The following is a 17,774-nucleotide window of genomic DNA, read 5'->3' on the forward strand; positions in this document are numbered from 1 at the left end:
TGCACCCATTAAGTGGTCACTCCTCATTCCTCCCTCCCTGCCGGCTCTAGGCAGCCACTGATTCATTGGGCAGTGCATGTAGATTTTACAGTAATTTTTGTAAATCACCAAAAAGTTAACTTCGAAGTTGTCACTCGCTGTCTCTTGGGAGCCATTGACAAATTCCACCCTCTAATCCTGGATTGTGCTCTTTTTTCAGCTTAACTCCCTTTTCATTCTGTTGTTTTTGACTTGTAAATTTTGTTTTCTTATAATGCTCCCTAGAAGTCTTCTGTTGTTTCTATGGATAGGCTGCCTTTTTTGTTACTGGTTCTTCTTCAGAGAAAGGACCACTTTTGTGTTTTCTATTTTTGTGGTTAGGTTGGTACTGCAATTGCATTCCGTGAATGAATCACCTGAATCAAGTGCACCTGGGAGGGCACCTGGTCCATTGATCTGTGGGATGGCAGCCATCAACCCTTGGGCCTCCTGGGGTGAGTTCAAATTCTGTTTCTTCTGGGCCTCCTCAGCAGTGACCTGCTGCTGCCAGAGGTCAAAGTGGCACAGGGGCTGAGGGTTTTGAAGAATTGGAGGAGAGTCTCTTGATCTTGGTATAGAATTAGAACTGAGTGAGATTTAAAAAGAAGAAACAACTTGGTTTTTGGTGAAAAGGGAAACTTGGTGTAAAATGCCACGTAATTTTTGTATATTTTATAGTTCTTTCCTAAGGTGTCTCATTAGTTCTAAGAGATTTTCTAACGATTTTGGGATTTCTTAGAAGACAATCATACATCTGATCAGAATTTCTCTACCACTACCATATTTTTTTCTTGTTTTTATAGCATTGGCTTGTAATTTAGGAACAGTGTTAAATAGTGTGAGGTCAGTGGTATGCTATCTTTAAGTGAGGTTTCCTGTATTTATCAGTAAAGACACTGAGGGGAGTATCTTACTGTGTAGGTTTTTAAAAAATTAGGTAATGTTAAATATTTTATCAGATACCTCCTTAGTCATTTAAGGAGGAGCCATTTAAATATTGTTCTATGGCTATATCACATCAGATTTTCTAATAGTGACTAACATGCATTTCTGATATAAATCTAGCTTTTTTTTTTTAAGATTTTATTTATTTATTCATGAGAGACACAGAGAGAGAGGCAGAGACACAGGCAAAAGGGAGAAGCAGGCTCCATGCAGGGAGCCTGATGCGGAACTTGATCCCGGGATGCTGTGATTATGACCTGGGCTGAAGGCAGATGCTCAATCACTGAGCCACCCAGTCATCCCAAATCTAGCTTATTATGTTGGATTTTGTCACATGCCCTTGGGCTCTGTTTATGGAACTCTGTTACACCTTTCAGTGAGACCGATCTCCTTTTCCATTTTGTTGCCTTTAGTCGCTAGGATTGTTGTGCCAATACCTTTCCTTTACTTATCCTAACCTGATTTCGTGCAGGTATCCTTACAGACCAGTCCTGGGGAATGGCGGCTGTTGACCCGTGGGCCTCCTGGGGTGAGTCAAAGAGCCTGTGTCCCCTTTGGCCATGTTGGCTGCAATGTCCTGGCTTTTCCCAGCAGTGACTTGCCTTGGCCAGGAATCAGACCTAGGGAGCCACCTGGGGATTTAGGGCATAGGGCAGTGGGGAGTGTTTCTGGTCCAGATCTGTCTCTTTCAAAGCTGGAATAGCGAACGATCAGAACACACCACTGGGAGATAAAGTGATGGTGATACCGCCACGAAAGGGGCATGAGAATAAATGTGTGGGCATTTGTGGCTCAGGCCAAGAAAGGATATGAATGGTACTATTTCTCAGAGACGGTGCCTCAGAGCAAAGGGGGACAGTGCAGGGTTCATGTTTAGGCACATTCCTTATTTGCTCTGAGTCTCATTTCCCTGATCTATAAAATGAGGAGATGAGTTTTTTAATTTGTGTAACAGAGAGGTCCAGAAACCAGTTTTCCCTGAACCCCCCACCTCCCAGGAGGAAGGACTCATGTAGGCATACTTCTGGCAGGGAGAGCTGCCTCCATGACTTTGTTTTCCTCCCCAGCTCTATGTCCTCAGGACTCTGCCTGGCATTTGGAAGAGAACCGTGAGGAGGAGAAGAGGGCCACTGGGCTCCCGACAGCCGAGGTCCAGGTGAGGTGGGCTTCTGCTTTTTCCTGAAGGGCTGTGCTGTTCCCTGAGGTGCCCAAGTTGTTTCCCACCATCCTAATCTATGTGTTCCTTACTTTATAACAGCTAGAGTTGGGTAGAGAAGGAATCGGCCAGAAGTTTACTGCTTTCTGAGCACTCAGAATTCAAACAATTTTCTATGACTTGGAGCCACACTATTAATTAGTCTATTCATATTCCTGAGCCCTAGCTGTGCTGTGTGTTGTTTTGGTAGATGAGGGGCAACCCTTTTGGCTGGAAGTCACCCTTCCTCCTCCTGCCTTACCTCATGTATTCAGTACTGATTCAGTTTGATGGTGTCCTGTGAGCTGTCTGCCTGCTGGGAGGGGAACGTGGACAAGTTTGAGCCCAGTCCTGAGGGATTCTCAGTCCCCTTTCCAAAATGATTCACTCAGCTACTGAGGGCTCATGGCCTGCTGGTGCTGTAAATGTGGTACAGGATATGAGCCTGAGATGCTGGGGGAGGCCCCAAGCCTTGAAAGAGCTGAGCCCAACTGATGTCTTAGGAAGTGGGTCAGTCTGCATAGAGTCATTGGGGCACAGAGCAGCTGGAGTCTTTCTGCTGTGGGGAGAGTGGCTGCCCAGGAGACCTGACACATTTGCACCAGGAGGTGAAGGGGATTCATCAGCCTGGTAAGCAGGGGTCTGGCCTTTTATAGCACCACCAGTGTGTGGTGTTGGGTGGGGGGTGAGGCAGGGGTATTGCATGACCAGCATCTGGGCGAAGGCTGACCCCAATTAGAATTTAGCATGGAGAGCCTAGGATGAATCCAACCAGGTTCTGAATGCCTGCTGCAGAGCCAGGGGTCCATCCTGGTGGTAATAAAGAGCCTCTTAAATATTGGGAGTAGGAGGTGCCACTGTCTAAAATGTGGCTGGAAGGATGTCCCTGGCAGGAGTGTGGGGAGAAGCGGGTTGTGGGAAGCAGGCTTGCATTTCAGGTCAGTGTGACCAGGGCCTAGGAGCAAGACCTAAGAAGTATAGGAGTCAAAGCAGGGGAACTTTATGACTGTAAGGGCATAAGAATGGCTTCTGAGAGAACTAGAATAGCAGAGTTGATACAGGAAAGGTGGCAGGAAATAGGATAGCAGAATAGGTAATATTGGAAAAGTGTCATCTCCCTTTTTTCCTGCCCAGCCTCTTCATTGGTGGCAGCCACTTAAAAACAAATTTTTTCATGACAACTTTATTAAAATATTCCAATACCACAGGTTCACCCTTTTAAAGTAAATAGTTCTCTTGTTTTTCATATATTCACAGAATGGGGCAAGTATTATCAACCGATAATGTACTTCTAGAGCATGGGTGTATATCACCCCAAAAAGAAATCCTGTACCTATTAGGAACCCATGTTCCCACCACCCTCAGCCCCTGACAACCACTAATTTACTTTATCTATTTATTTTTCTATTCTGGACATTTCTCATAAAGGGAAATTCTATAATATATGGTCTTTTGTGTCTGGTTTCTGTCACTTAGTGTGTTTTTAAGGTTCATTTGTATTGTAGTACACATCAATATTTTATTTCTTTTTATAATTCAGAGGCAGCCATTTTTAACTTACTGTTTTTGGTTCCTTAGGGTTATCTCTGTGTTTCTAAATGAGAGATTTTTATCTTGATTCAGGAAATTTACATTTACTTTATTGACTCCGTACTATGAAAGGTAAAGAAAAATAGTTTCATTACTATATTTAGATTTTTTAAGTTAGAATAATGGATCAAGCAAATAAGAGATACTGAGCTATAAAAATATTAATAATATTTCAGCTTTATGCCTCCCTCCCCAAATTGAAATAAAACGTAATGAAATCTCCCACAGTTTCAAAGCTGACAGATGAAGTGCATCGCAAGTATGCTACCCCCACATAGCGGTACTGCTGTCCCCAGGAGGCAGAAGGGCCTGAACCATGTGACACAGAGTGGTCGTTGTCTGACATCATAACTCGGGTGACTGTGATGCTCATTGCTGCTATGATAGTTATTTTTAGACTAACAGAATCAGCAGTGAGCTAGGCTGAAAGATGGGCCTCAAATCAGTCGCTTGGGAATAGAAGTTAGCTGTACTAAAATGCTGTGAAGAAGCCTAATAACCACTGGGCTGCACTCTGCTGTTAATTTATGTGGTTTCTGAGAATTAGGGTTAATGCTGAGAAAATAAAATGGAGAATTAAAATAACAACACCCTTCAATGTCTGAAGAGTTGTGATTTCTGAGAACATGCTCCTGGCCCCCTCCCCACACTCACTTCAGATTTTTCCTTGTGGGAAACTCAAGATTTGAATCATGTGAGTTTTTGTATTAAGCAAGGTCTTCAGGAACACTAACAAGAGCTCCGTATTCCTCCTTTGTTCCCTCCAAATTAAATACTGAAATAAAGCATTCACCTGGTGAAAACATCAAATGCTGTCATCCCTTGTTATCTGAGTAGTCTATTCTGGGCAACATGTCGGATAGTGAAGTTTCAACTAGTGGAATCCCAGATCTCATTATTTTGAAGAATAAGGAAAATAATATCCCATCTAGAAAAATCTCCACCCAGTTTCCTCAAATACGGCAGCTCTCAAATCCCTGTATAACAATCCACCAATGCTTTCTGCATGATAAACATGCACATAACAATAATCTAGCACTCTGCACCCATCTCTGATTGTCTTGAGGATGTACACGTAGTTGTGTTTTCCTTGCCTGCGAAGAGCTTGCCCTGAAATATTAATGAAATTCTGAAGATGCGAAAGAACCCATCTGAATTTCTCTAGATTCCATGAATGAGCCAACTGTCCATGATTTCAGATAATGCAGGAACTGAGATCCATCTCAGCACCCTCTACATCTTCTCAAACTGCACCATGGTTTAGATGTGTAGCTGGTTAGGAGATTCCCTGAAGTGCCAGAGAGAGCCCTGGTGAGGGCTCATACATATGTGTAGGAATGATTACAGGAAATTTGGGCGAGGCATTTTCAAGTCATCCTAGCAGATGCTTGTAAAGTGCAAGTTGAGGTATGGTTGCCTGAGAATGGCTTACTCCATCCTGTCTTGCCTTCTAAGGTCCCTCTTGTCCACACAGCTGATGAGACTGGGCCCTTGACTTCCCCCATCTCTTCTGTTTCACCTCCAGTTGTGCTTTTGCATATTCTGCATCTTTAAGGCCTGCCTGAACTGTAGGCCCCAATATTAGGATATACCCAGCTGTGGGTCTTTTTCTCTTCCTGTGTGGTAGTCCATGATTCCTGCCACTCTGATAACATCTACAAATCTGGAAATACTTGTATATTTCAAATGTTTGGACAAATCCCATAATTATAGAAAAGTATGAAAAGTAATCAAACGTCTCTATTATTCTGAATAAACAGTTATGCTTTGTCATATTTGCTTAGTTTTCCTTTTATACATTCTATTCACATTTTCCACATTTATGCAGAATGACCACTTAGGGTGTGTACACAGCTAATTTGTTTTTATACTCATTCATAGATAATGTTTCTGTAGATGTCAGAGATAGTAATATTCCATTTTTAAAAGATTTTTTCTTAAGATTTTATTTATGAGAGACAGAGAGAGAGGAAGAAACAGGCAGAGGGAGAAGCAGGCTCCTCACAGGGATCCGGAAACCCAGGATCACGCCCTGAGCCAAAGACATGCTCGACTGTTGAGCCACCCAGGCAGCCCTAAAATATGTTTTAATTTTCATTTTAACCCATTTCTGTACCCAATGTGGGGCTCGAACTCACCCCTAAGATTAGGAGTTGCATGCTCTACTGACCAAGTCAGCCAGGTGCCCCTATTCTATTTTTTTTTAAGTAATGCTTTTCTCTCCTGTAGCTTTTCTACACCTTTCTTGCTTATTGAAGGCCAACTTTAAGGTCCATCCATGTGATAAGTCCATTTATTTCTTTCCTTTTTTTTTTTTTTTTTTTTAAGTCCATTTCTTTTGCCCCGGTTCATCCCTTTTATGGATGGGCTTAGAAGTTCCCTGTCCCCACCAGTTTTGCTATTCCAGGGAAGGCTGTGTGGACATTCTTGTAATTTCACTTTGAGCACACGTATAAATATTTATGTAGATATGCCCCTAGAAGCAGAATTATGCTGCTTGTTGTAGGGTGTGTGTGTGTGTTTTCAATATGACCAGTGCTGCCATAAGGCTCTTTGAAGGTGCAAAGCCTCTTCTCACTACTCTGGAAGAGTGCCAATTTCCTTGCATGTTTGCTGCCACTTAGATCTTTTAATGTTTGCTTACCTCAAGACCCAAAAGGTGTATTACTTTTCATTTCCTTGATTGCTAGTGAGGTTGAGTATCTTCATATCATTACTGCTCATCTGCATTTCTCTCTCATTCCCAGATTTGTGTAGAATCAGACTTGTTGATATGTAGGCATTTACATGCATTGTGGATTCCTTTTTTTTTTTTTTTTGTATCGTGGATTCTGATTCTTTGCCTTGTATGAATTGGTTTCTCCCAGTGTCTCTTAACTTTGTGGTGTCTTTGATCAGTCAAGTGTTTTCCAGGATATTTTTGTCAAATAGATCTGTCTTTGTTTATGGTTAGTATTTTTGTGTCTTCTTTTAAGAACCCTTGTAGAAAAAATCTGTCCTGTCCTATTCCTTTATTTTTGTTCTGTTTCTGAGGCCTTCTGTTACATGGTGGGCCTCCTGAAGCAATTGCTGTGTCTTCATGTTCAATGAATTCTTGTTCTTTGAGAGCCTCTCTGGTGTCAGCCTGTCTTGTTTTATACTGAAATCTTCAGTTGGGGAAGTGGAATTGCAGTTCATTGAAAGTTGGATGTAGCTGTGGCCTCTATTCTGTTTTCCTTTCAGCCTCTGAGTTTGGTCTCCTCTTGTGCTGTATGTACTTCTCTTGGCTCCAGGGCGCCTCTGTCTCTGTTCCCTAGGAAAGAGCAGTGAGGCATTTGAGCATCCTGCATTGCTATGGCTGAGCAAGTTTGGTTCCCCATAGGCCTCCCTTCGTGTGTGTGTCTGTGTCCATGTCTGCATCTGTCTTCCGATAAGTCTCACTCTAAGTTCCAATGGAGCTGGTTGAGCCAGGATCATCAAGTTGCTTATGCTCCTCCCTGTTTCCCCAGGTATGCAGCTGGCTGTCAGGCCACAGACCTCCCTGCCCCACATCCTGGGGAAGAGGTTTCAACTCCACGGTTTCAACCCGAGCAACCTTAGAACCATGCACAGTCTTGTGTGTGAGAAGGGTCTAAGCTGTGTTGCCCAAGTATAAGTCCAACACATCTGGTGGTGGTGCTGCCCATAAGGTGGAGTGGCTCGTTGGAAGGTGGGACAACTAGCAAAGCTGTCCTGAATACAGACTCACCTCCTTACTTGTTTTCATCCTGGCTCTCATTCCTGCTTTCACTGTATCATTTAAGTTCAGAGCCTAAATCCTCTCCTGGAAACCTCTTCCACTGTAGCCACTTCCAACGTGTGGGCCTGGAATCTCCTCTGCTCAGTTTCCTTGGTCCGCAGCACTTTCATCTGTTACCTCATCTTGCAAGAATGTGTGGAACACCATGTGCCAAACAAAGGCCTCTTCTGGATATTTCCCTGTCTTAGAAAACTTTGGCAGATTTTTAAACCATAATGTGGAATCTGAATCTTGTGTTACTTCCTGTTACCAAAAATTACTGCAAACTTAATGGTTTAGAACAATATAAATTTACTCTCTTGTTCTAGAGCTCAGAAGTCTAAAGTGGGTCTGTAGGCTCTTGGCAATTAGCCAGCTCTATCTTTCCACTGATACTTCTTTTTTGACATACATTGTTATGTCTTCTCCCCTTCAGATATCAATAAATGGTAACACTTTTTGAAGACCAAAAATGGGTGGCGGGGGCGGGGGGCGGTCTGTAGGGCTGTGTTCCCTCTGGAGGTTCCAGGGGAGAATCTGCTTACTTGCTTTTTCAGCTTCTGGAGGTTACCTGCATTTCTTGGCTCATGGTCCCTACCTCTGTCTTCAATGTGCATCACTCCAACCTCTGCTTCCAGTGTCACATCTGCTTTGACTAAGACCCTCCTGCTCCCTCCTTCATTTATGAGGACCTTTGTGATTACATTGAGCCCACCTGGATCATCTAAGATTATCTCCCCAAATCCATATTCTTTTTTTTTAAGATCAATATTTTTTTAAATTTTTTTAATTTATTTTTTATTGGTGTTCAGTTTACCAACATACAGAATAACCCCCAGTGCCCGTCACTCATTCACTCCCACCCCCCGCCCTCCTCCCCTTCTACCACCCCTAGTTCATTTCCCAGAGTTAGGAGTCTTTATGTTCTGTCTCCCTTTCTGATATTTCCCACACATTTCTTCTCCCTTCCCTTATATTCCCTTTCACTATTATTTATATTCCCCAAATGAATGAGAACATATAATGTTTGTCCTTCTCCGATTGACTTACTTCACTCAGCATAATACCCTCCAGTTCCATCCACGTTGAAGCAAATGATGGGTACTTGTCATTTCTAATGGCTGAGTAATATTCCATTGTATACATAAACCACATCTTCTTTATCCACTCATCTTTCGATGGACACCGAGGCTCCTTCCACAGTTTGATTATTGTGGCCATTGCTGCTATAAACATCAGGGTGCAGGTGTCCCGGCGTTTCATTGCATCTGTATCTTTGGGGTAAATCCCCAACAGTGCGGTTGCTGGGTCGTAGGGAAGGTCTATTTTTAACTCTTTGAGGAACCTCCACACAGTTTTCCAGAGTGGCTGCACCAGTTCACATTCCCAAATCCATATTCTTAACATAATCACATCTCTGCAAAGTCTCTTTGTCTTGTTAAGGTAACAGTCATAGGTTCTGGGATTTAGGATGTGACCATCTCTTGGTTGGGGGGCATTATTACAAACACCTGTGTTCAATAACAGCAACTTTCAGCTTTCTGCCTGCCTTTTCATCTATGCTGACACTTGAAAAAACTGAACATCTTAAAGCAAATCTAAGCTATTTTGTCATTTTGTTTATAAACACTTAATAGGTGTATATTTCTAAAAGATAACATACTTTTTAGAAAACAATATCTTTATCAATACCTTTATCACACACAACAAAATTAACAGCAGTAATTCCTTATTACTAGCTAATACCTAGGCAATGTTCAGTTTTTCCCACTTGTCCCCAAAATATCTTTTATGATTGGTTTGTTCAAATAAGGATTCAAACAAGGACCACTCACCGTGTACTTTATATGCTGAAGAAACTAGTCACTTGTCCTGTTGGTTTACCTGATTTTGCCCTCTTGATGTCATTGGTTGAGTTCTTTTCCCTTTGTCTCCTTGTAAACTGATAACTGGGCTAGAGGGCTGAGTAGATTCAGGTCCCATATTTTTGGTAAGAGTACATCATAGCTGGTGCTAGGTCCTTCCTCCTGTGTTGCGTTAGTGGGCACAGGTTGTCTGGTGGTCCCATTTTCAGATGATGTGATGGATTAGGCTAATAGCTGCCCCTCCATCAGTCTTCATGTTATTCAGATATGTTCCCTGTCTGCTTTTCATGTGTGATTTAGCAGTCATTTATGATCACTGCCATTGTCCACTATTTGATTAAAGGTTGCAGAATCACTCTGATAATTTCAATCCTTCAGTGTCTATTAGATGTAGTTCTTTGATTCCTTTTTAAATTTGTGCATGCGGGTTCCATTTCTGTCTTGGGAGGAGTGACTGGCATGGTGGTTAACTTGTGGCTCAGTTCACCAGCTTGACCCCTTCACCTTGTTAAGTGTAAGTGAACTTAGAAGCCATCGAGTAGATGCCACCCTCTGGGGAGATGAGGTAGTATGAGGTGAGCACACCTGGAGCACCCTGGTTAGAAGGGATGATTGCTCTGTGAAAGGAAGCACCACCCACCAGGGAAACTGAGGCCTAGGCAGGTCTGTAGAAGAAAACCAAGGTATTTGCCTTGATGAGTCCAAGGGTTAGACAAAGTTTCACTGTGAGGTTGTGCTCAGCAATTTTTTTTAAAATATTTATTTAATTAATTAATTTATTTATTTATTTATTCATGAGAGACAGAGACAGAGAGAGGCTGACACGCAGGCAGATGGAGAAGCAGGATCCATGCAGGGAGCCTGACATGGGACTCGATCCTAGGTCTCCAGGATCAGGCCCTGGGCTGAAGGCGACACTAAACCACTGATCCACCCGAGCTGCCCCTGTGCTCAGCAATTTTAAGTGCTTTTCAGAGTCATGTAATTATTGCAGCAGAATCAGTTCTGTGTTTTAAGCCAGGCATTGTGTGAAGGTGGAGGGGGAGCAGTTGAGTCTGACAGAGCCAAGGCTGATACACTTAAGACCCAGTCACGATGGCTGACCCTGATCAGAGATAATAAGCTCAGTTTGTGAACCTTGAGCTGGGACAGAAAGGAAGGTCATGGGAAGGGCAGTGACATAGCAGGCTGGGAAGGCACGGGTAGAAGCTCACAGGACACTTGCAGTGGAAATTCACAGACAGGGGTAGGCCAGAAAGCCAATTTCCAGACAGATGAGAGGACCTAGAAGCCATTGGGGCCTGTGGGGATTCTAACATACTAACCATGATGGATAGCTCACTCCCATTGTCACCACGGGGAGGGCATGCTCTACTCCATCTGGATGGGCCTAGGTAACAAGTTCACATTGATTTGCTTAAGAGCTCTATGAGAGGAGTGCCTGCATGGATCAGTCCGTTAAGCATCTGCCTTTGGCTCAGGTCATGATCCCCAGGGTCCTGGGGTTGAGCACTGCACCTGGCTCCTTGCTCAGCAGGAAGTCTGCTTCTCTCCACCCCTGACCCCCAACTTGTGCTCACTCACTCGCATGTGTTCTCTCTCAAATAAAATCTTTTTTAAAAAAGAGAGCAGGGCAGCCTTTGGGGTCGAGTCCCGTGTCAGGCTCCCTGCGTGGAGCCTGCTTCTCCCTCTGCCTGTGTCTCTGTCTCTCTCTGTGTGTCTCTCATAAATAAATAAAATCTTTAAAAAAGAGAGAGAGAGAGCGCATTGGGATGCTTGGGTGGCTCAGCGGTTGAGCGTCTGCCTTCGGCTCAGAGTGTGATCCCAGTCTGGGGATCAAGTCCTACATGGGGCTCCCTGCAAGGAGCCTACTCCTCCCTCTGCCTATGTCTCTGCCTCTCTCTCTCTGTGTCATGAATAAATAATTTTTTTTTTTTAAGAGAGCACTGTGAGGGATGCATTCATACGAAAGTCAGACTTAGGTTGTAATTCCTCCTCCCTTCTTTCTTTATTTATTTATGATAGTCACAGAGAGAGAGAGAGAGAGAGAGAGAGATAGGCAGAGACACAGGCAGAGGGAGAAGCAGGCTCCATGCACCGGGAGCCCGATGTGGGATTCGATCCCGGGTCTCCAGGATCGCACCCTGGGCCAAAGGCAGGCACCAAACCACTGCGCCACCCAGGGTTCCCTTTCTCCTCCCTTCTAGTTAAGTATTCTTGCTTCTATTTTTCCTAAAAACCTCTCCTGGAACATTTTAAAACTCAGGTGCTTTTTGATGGCAGCTGTAGCTGATTCTCTTTGGCATGGACTGCTCTGCTCAAACCTGTCTCACTCTTAGCTCCAGTCCCTTGAGACAGGAATGAACTGAGAGTGGAAACCTCCTGTTAGTGGCCAGGAAGACAGCCTGTGAATATTTACATCTTCCTCTCAGGTCCTACATCGACATGTTTAGCAGACTCCAACCCAGTGCTTGTAGTCTGCTTTCTTCTGGTCCTGGCCTTAAGTATCTTCATCTCCAGAGAAGAAGGGGGGCACTTCCCTGGGAGTATTCCTGTCCATACTAACCAATATTACTAGAATTAGTAAGAGTCTTAGGAGAGACCTGCTGATCTTCATTGTGGTGACTGTGGGCCCACATACCTAATTCCCTAAGAGTACATCCCAAATACAGATCCCTTGGGTTGCTCCCAATGGGACTTGATCCAAATCAGTTTACAGTACTGAACATATCCTGGACAGTTTCTCTATATCCTCTGTCTTCCCCAATGTGATCAGCCTCACTCCATCCCTAGAGAACATGGGAGGGTGTGGTTGCAGGCTGAGGGGGAACATCTGTGCTCTTTTAGGAACCAGTAACCTTCAAGGATGTAGCTGTGGACTTCACCCAGGAGGAGTGGGGGCAGCTGGACCCTGTTCAGAGGACGCTGTACCGTGATGTGATGCTGGAGACCTATGGGCATCTACTCTCTGTGGGTAAGGCTGAGCTATCTCAGTAAATGAAGCTATTTCCATTGCATTACCTTCTACTACTCTGTGTTTGAAAGTTCATAGGATGTAACTGTGGTAATGGATATTAACTAGATTTATTATCATTTTACAATGTATACAGATACTGAATTGTGTACACCTGAAAGTAATATTATGTAATACGTCAGTTATATTACAATTTAAGAAAATTAGCAATGCGTCACACCAACAACAACAACGAATAAACACTCATTGGCAAATTACACACGCAAAAAAGGCCTCATGGAGGTCTCAGAAGGACTAAGATGATCTTGAGACCTGACATTCAAGGACACAGTCCTGATGCTTATGAAGCACGAAGTGGGAGAGACCGTGCTTATTCTGCCCAAGTGAGAAGTCAGGAACAATAGGCAAGGGCAGTTTATAAGGCTTTGTTTTTCCTCCATGCACAGGGAATCAGATTGCCAAGCCGGAAGTCATCTCTCTATTGGAGCAAGGAGAGGAGCCCTGGTCAGTGGAACAAGCATATCCTCAAAGCACTTGTTCAGGTGAGGGCAGGCCCCGGGTGGAAGCAAGAAACTTTCCTGTAAGTCCTCCTTGTTTGGAAAATGGGCTGAGGCCCTGAGGAGTTACCTTCCTCAGACATTCACAATTCCCTCCAAGGAGCTTTATGCCATGTATTGACTTTCCCGCAGCTGTTGATTCAGAGGAAAGATGCCCACCCTACTGACAATTTTTATGAGCTGCCGTTTCCCTTCCCTGTCATCCATTCTCCTGACCCTCTCATACTCTCTCTCCACTGCCCCTTTCTCTGAGATGATTTCTTATTCACTTGCATGTGTTTTAATTTGTTCTTATTTCCTTTATTGCCAAACTTGTAGCCAGGAGCCAGAGACTCTTCTATTTCTTTTGTTTAAAAAAGGGTTTTTGTATAGGTGATGTATTCACATGGTTCAAAAAGCCCAGAGCTACATAGAATGAGTAAGCTGAAAAATTTCATTTACTTTTGCTGCTATTATCCACATTATTCTTACCCACATCCCATACACACATAGGGCACGAACAAAGGTAACCACTTTTTTACTATAAATTGTTGAGCTATTTTCTTAGTCGTTGCCCTAGGGATTATAATTAACATTGTAATTTATAACTATCTAGTTTGGATTAATACTATTACTTTTGATAGTCTACAAACTCTCATTCTGTATATCCTCCCCCATTTATGCTGTTACTGTCACAAATTACATCTACATAGATTTAGACCGTCTAGTGTCCTTTCATTTCAATGTAAAGAACTCCATTTCTTTTAGGGCAGATTTGCTAGCAGCAGACTCAGATGATGTTTATCTGGGAGTCCTTTCCTTTCCCCTTCATTTTGGAAAGAAAGTTTTGTCAGATACAGAATTCTTGGTTGACACTATTTTTCTTTCTAGCTTCTGTGGTTTTTGAAGAGGAATAAACTGTTAGTCGTATGAGGATCCTGTATGTGATAAACTGCTTCTCTCTTGCTGCTTTCAGGATCCCCTCTTTGGCTTTGGCTTTTGAGAGTTTATTATGATGGGTGTTCTAGATTCTTAGGAATATATTAGAACTTTTCAAAACTCCTGTGAACCATCTTATCCCTCAGCTTTTTAAAAATCTTTTTGGTTGGGGATCCCTGGGTGGCTCAGCGGTTTAGTGCTTGCCTTTGGCCCAGGGTGTGATCCTGGAGACCCGGAATCGAGTCCTGCATTGGGCTCCCTGCATGGAGCCTGCTTCTCCCTCTGCCTGTGTCTCTGCCTCTCCCTCTCTCTGTGTATCTCATGAATAAATAAATTTTAAAAAATTAAAAAAAAAATTTTTGGTTTTATGTATTATTTGCCTCAGCTATTTTCCATCATCTCAGGCAGTAGTAACTTTTTAATATATTGCCTGCAAATGTTTGACAAATACCTGCTCCCTAGAGGCTTTTAGGCCCTGACAACCTTTCAAGGGAGGTCGTCCACCAAGTAGGTCAAATAATGACTGTTGTTTGGGAATAGGCTTTGGAAAATCTCTAGCTTCATTCTGTTCTCTCTAGTACCAGAAATATGGGTTGTTATTTTCCAAGGCTGCTGCTGAGCTAGGGAGCCAGAGATGGGATAGAGTAAGTTATAATGCTGCAAAGTTCACTGTTAAAAAAATTCAGCTGTTTTTCTTGAATAAAATCTTCCTTGGGCTGCTTCAGGACTTTGGTTAATTTATAGAATTTTGAAGACATTGATTGATAGTTTTTGCTAATTCTGTGGTTGCTCTTATAGAATGGTGACATTTCAGAGGCCCTTATTCTTCCATTTTTTACTGACATCTTGCCCCAGATAATCAGTTTTAATAATTTCTATTGTATGTTTCCAGAGTTTCTTTCTTTCTTTCTCTCTTTCTTTTTTTAAGATTTGATTTATTTATTCATGAGAAACACAAAGAGAGAGGGACATAGGCAGAGGGAGAAGCAGACTCCCTGTGGGTAGCCCAATGCAGGACTCGATCCCTGGACCCTGGGATCATGCCCTGAGCCGAAGACAGATGCTCAACCACTGAGCCACCCAGGCATCCCTCCAGAGTTTCTTTATACAACTGTAAGCATATAGGGATATGATTATTTTCACTTTTTTTTATTTTCACTTTTTCAAAAGTAGATTATGGCATACACTATTCTGTATCTTGCTGTTTTTAATTTAACAACATGCCATAGCCTGCTCTTAAGTTCTGAAGTTGGATGTCTTCCCATCCATTCTAATGAAGTGGGGTTTTTTTGGAGTCTCATCAGTTGCCCCCATTCATATCTGAAATGTTCCATCAAGGGCTCAAGAAATCTGGTAACTTTAAGTCTCCTACTCCTTGTGCTGACCATTCTGAGTTACCATCCTGAGCCCGGTGGTTCCACCATTCCTATCCTTATGCTTCTGCCATCCTGCAAATTATCTCAAACATCTTGATTGCGATAAATCAGTAATCTCAGCTTTCTTCTAGATGATGTTTCCCCCTCCTCTTGATGCACATTCCTGGTACTAGCCTTCCGTGAGTCCCCACTAAGCAGGAAATTGAGAAGTCCTCAATTTTCCTCTCCAAGAAGTAATTTCTCTTCTAACTCCTGAGATTTTCCTGCCTCTGAAATGTCAACTGTGTCATTCAGCTTCCAGCAACATCACTCTCAGGTTCCTTATAAAATTCCTGTTCAAGTTAATGAGGAAATTCTTAGTTTATTAGCTACCTCAGGTGTTATTTCTAGCTATATCTCCCTGAAATCTTCCATTTTGAGGTTGTCAGTAAATCTATAGTGATTCAAGTAGCCTTTTAAATAACTCTGACTAGATTTCAAGACCTTCCAATTTTTTCTGTTATTTTTCTCATTTCCTAACTAGTTCATGCCATAGAACAGCAGTCTATCTGTATTCAACCAAGGCTTGAAGGCCGAGCTCATGTCATTTTGCTTGTATGAAACTTTCTAAGGTTGTTATCAGTGTTAATCTCCTTCTCCAGCCTCCTGCCCATTCAGCATCTGCATCTCCTCAGTGTCTCACTGATACACTGTTATCACATAGCTTCTAACCAGGTTAAACCATACTTTGTTGTCTTGTCTCTGGTTCTAGATACTCAGCCCACCAGCACTGAATATAAAATTGGACAAGAATTATTCATTTGGTCAGCTGCCATTTTTTGAATCATGACCTGAGCTGAAGGCAGACACTTAACTGAGAAACCCAGTGCCCCTCTTAAAGTTTCTATTGGAAGGATTCAAAGTGTATATGAAAATTATTCCCTAACTTTTAACTAAGCTTGAAATTTGTAATCAATGCCAGTTTTTGAGCAGAGTAGAGCCCCTGTTGTAATGGACTTGGATAATAAAAGGAAGGAAATGGTGTATAGTAAGAGGTAAGAAAAACCTAGAGAAAGAGGACAAGGGTCTAGGTCCTGTCCAGTATCTGTGGCTTTAGACCATGTGATAGGGTAAATAATGACAACCTCCTACCCCTATCTCCAAAAAGATGTCCACATCCTAAACTTACTATGGTACTTAAGGGGCAAAGAGGCTTCTTGGTTGTGAGTACATTTGGAGATGGAGAGATGAATTTGTATTATCTGAATGGGCCCATAGTAATCGCAAGGTCCTTGTAAGAGTGAGGCTGGAGTGTCAGAGACACAGAAAGGAGATGTGATGATGGAAACAGGCTGGAATGATAGGCTTTGAAGAAGGGGAAAGGAGCTGTAAGCCAAAAAATGCAGGCAGCTTCTAAGCAGGAAAAGAAAAGACAAAGGAGGATATGGGTTCTCCCCTAGAGCTCCTAGAGGAAGCTACCCTGGTTTTAGCCCAGTAAAAGTCATTTTGGATTTCTGACTTCCAAAGCTGTAAAGTAATAGGGTTGTATTATTTCAAGCTGCAATATGTATGGTAATTTGTTATAGCAGCAGTAGGAAAGTAATACAGACCCCCTCAGTTGTTGGAGGATTGATTCCTCAGCAGTGATGATGGGTGGCTTCCTTATACTGAATTAGCCAGACATTTCACTGGATTCACAATCTCATGGAATCATTGGAAATGTCCCCTAAGGATAGTGCAGAGCCAGCATTAGTCACATTATATCAGGCTATAACTCTCTTGTTTTCATCATAATACATTGCCTTTCAAGTCTATCTTTTGTGTCATTTTCCTACAAATGATTCTGTAGTTGTTAGAATTGTAACTATAGGAATATCCTTAAAGCATGGTGACTTTGGGCTGATGAATTTTGTGTCATTGACTGAACTAAATAGGAAACAGTGTGATAGTCTATTATAGATAACATCCTTGCTTGAAACTTTTGTTGGTGATACTTTCTCTTAACCCCTCCCTCTCCTTTTCTGGGGCAACTGTCAAAATAGGGGAGGATATTATAACATAGAAATGAATTAGGACACTTTAATCATTTGAACATTAGTTAAAGGCCTGGTTGCTTATTTATTTTTTAACCAAGTTATTTCTTACACTTTTTCACCTTAATAGTATCCATTGTGTCCTTTTGTCAGGGATCCCCCAGACTACCCTTAGGTTCAGTGATTCCCTAAAAGGACTCAAAAGACTCAAAAATCATTATACTCAGGGTAATGGTTTATTACAGTGAAAGGATACAAAGCATGTCAGCAAAGGGAAAAGGCACCTGAAGCAAGTCCAGAGGAAACCACGTGTAAACTTGGAATAGTCATTCCCAGTTGAAGTTGCAAAGGATACATTTAATTCCTGCAGCAGTGAGTTGAGACTACATGTATGAAGTGTCATCTTTAGGGAAGCTTGCCTGAGCCTAGGAGTCCAGGGTGTTAGTTAGGGATAGGATATTTGGGTTCACAGTTCCTGCATAACTGACTGCAATCACTGAACCTCCAGATCCCCAGAAAGGAAAGCAGATGTTCACCATAAATGACATTTGTATAGACTGTTTAGAG

General features: G+C 42.6%; 1 protein-coding gene across 5 annotated transcripts in view; it reads left to right on the plus strand.

Annotated features, from left to right (window-relative positions):
- ZNF606 (zinc finger protein 606) overlaps positions 1-17,774 on the plus strand; it is a 71,114-nt gene that overhangs the window by 42,545 nt on the left and 10,795 nt on the right. For all 5 annotated transcript variants that reach the window (XM_038527455.1, XM_038527456.1, XM_038527452.1 and 2 more), the window contains 5 exons: positions 361-473; positions 1,436-1,492; positions 2,031-2,119; positions 12,218-12,344; positions 12,791-12,886. In XM_038527455.1, coding sequence (XP_038383383.1) covers positions 443-473; positions 1,436-1,492; positions 2,031-2,119; positions 12,218-12,344; positions 12,791-12,886 — 400 coding nt within the window. In that variant the 5' untranslated portion in view covers positions 361-442. The remainder of the gene's footprint in view (positions 1-360; positions 474-1,435; positions 1,493-2,030; positions 2,120-12,217; positions 12,345-12,790; positions 12,887-17,774) is intronic.

The sequence above is a fragment of the Canis lupus genome, chromosome 1 (assembly GCF_011100685.1).
Source record: "Canis lupus familiaris isolate Mischka breed German Shepherd chromosome 1, alternate assembly UU_Cfam_GSD_1.0, whole genome shotgun sequence".
Classification (NCBI taxonomy): domain Eukaryota; kingdom Metazoa; phylum Chordata; class Mammalia; order Carnivora; family Canidae; genus Canis; species Canis lupus.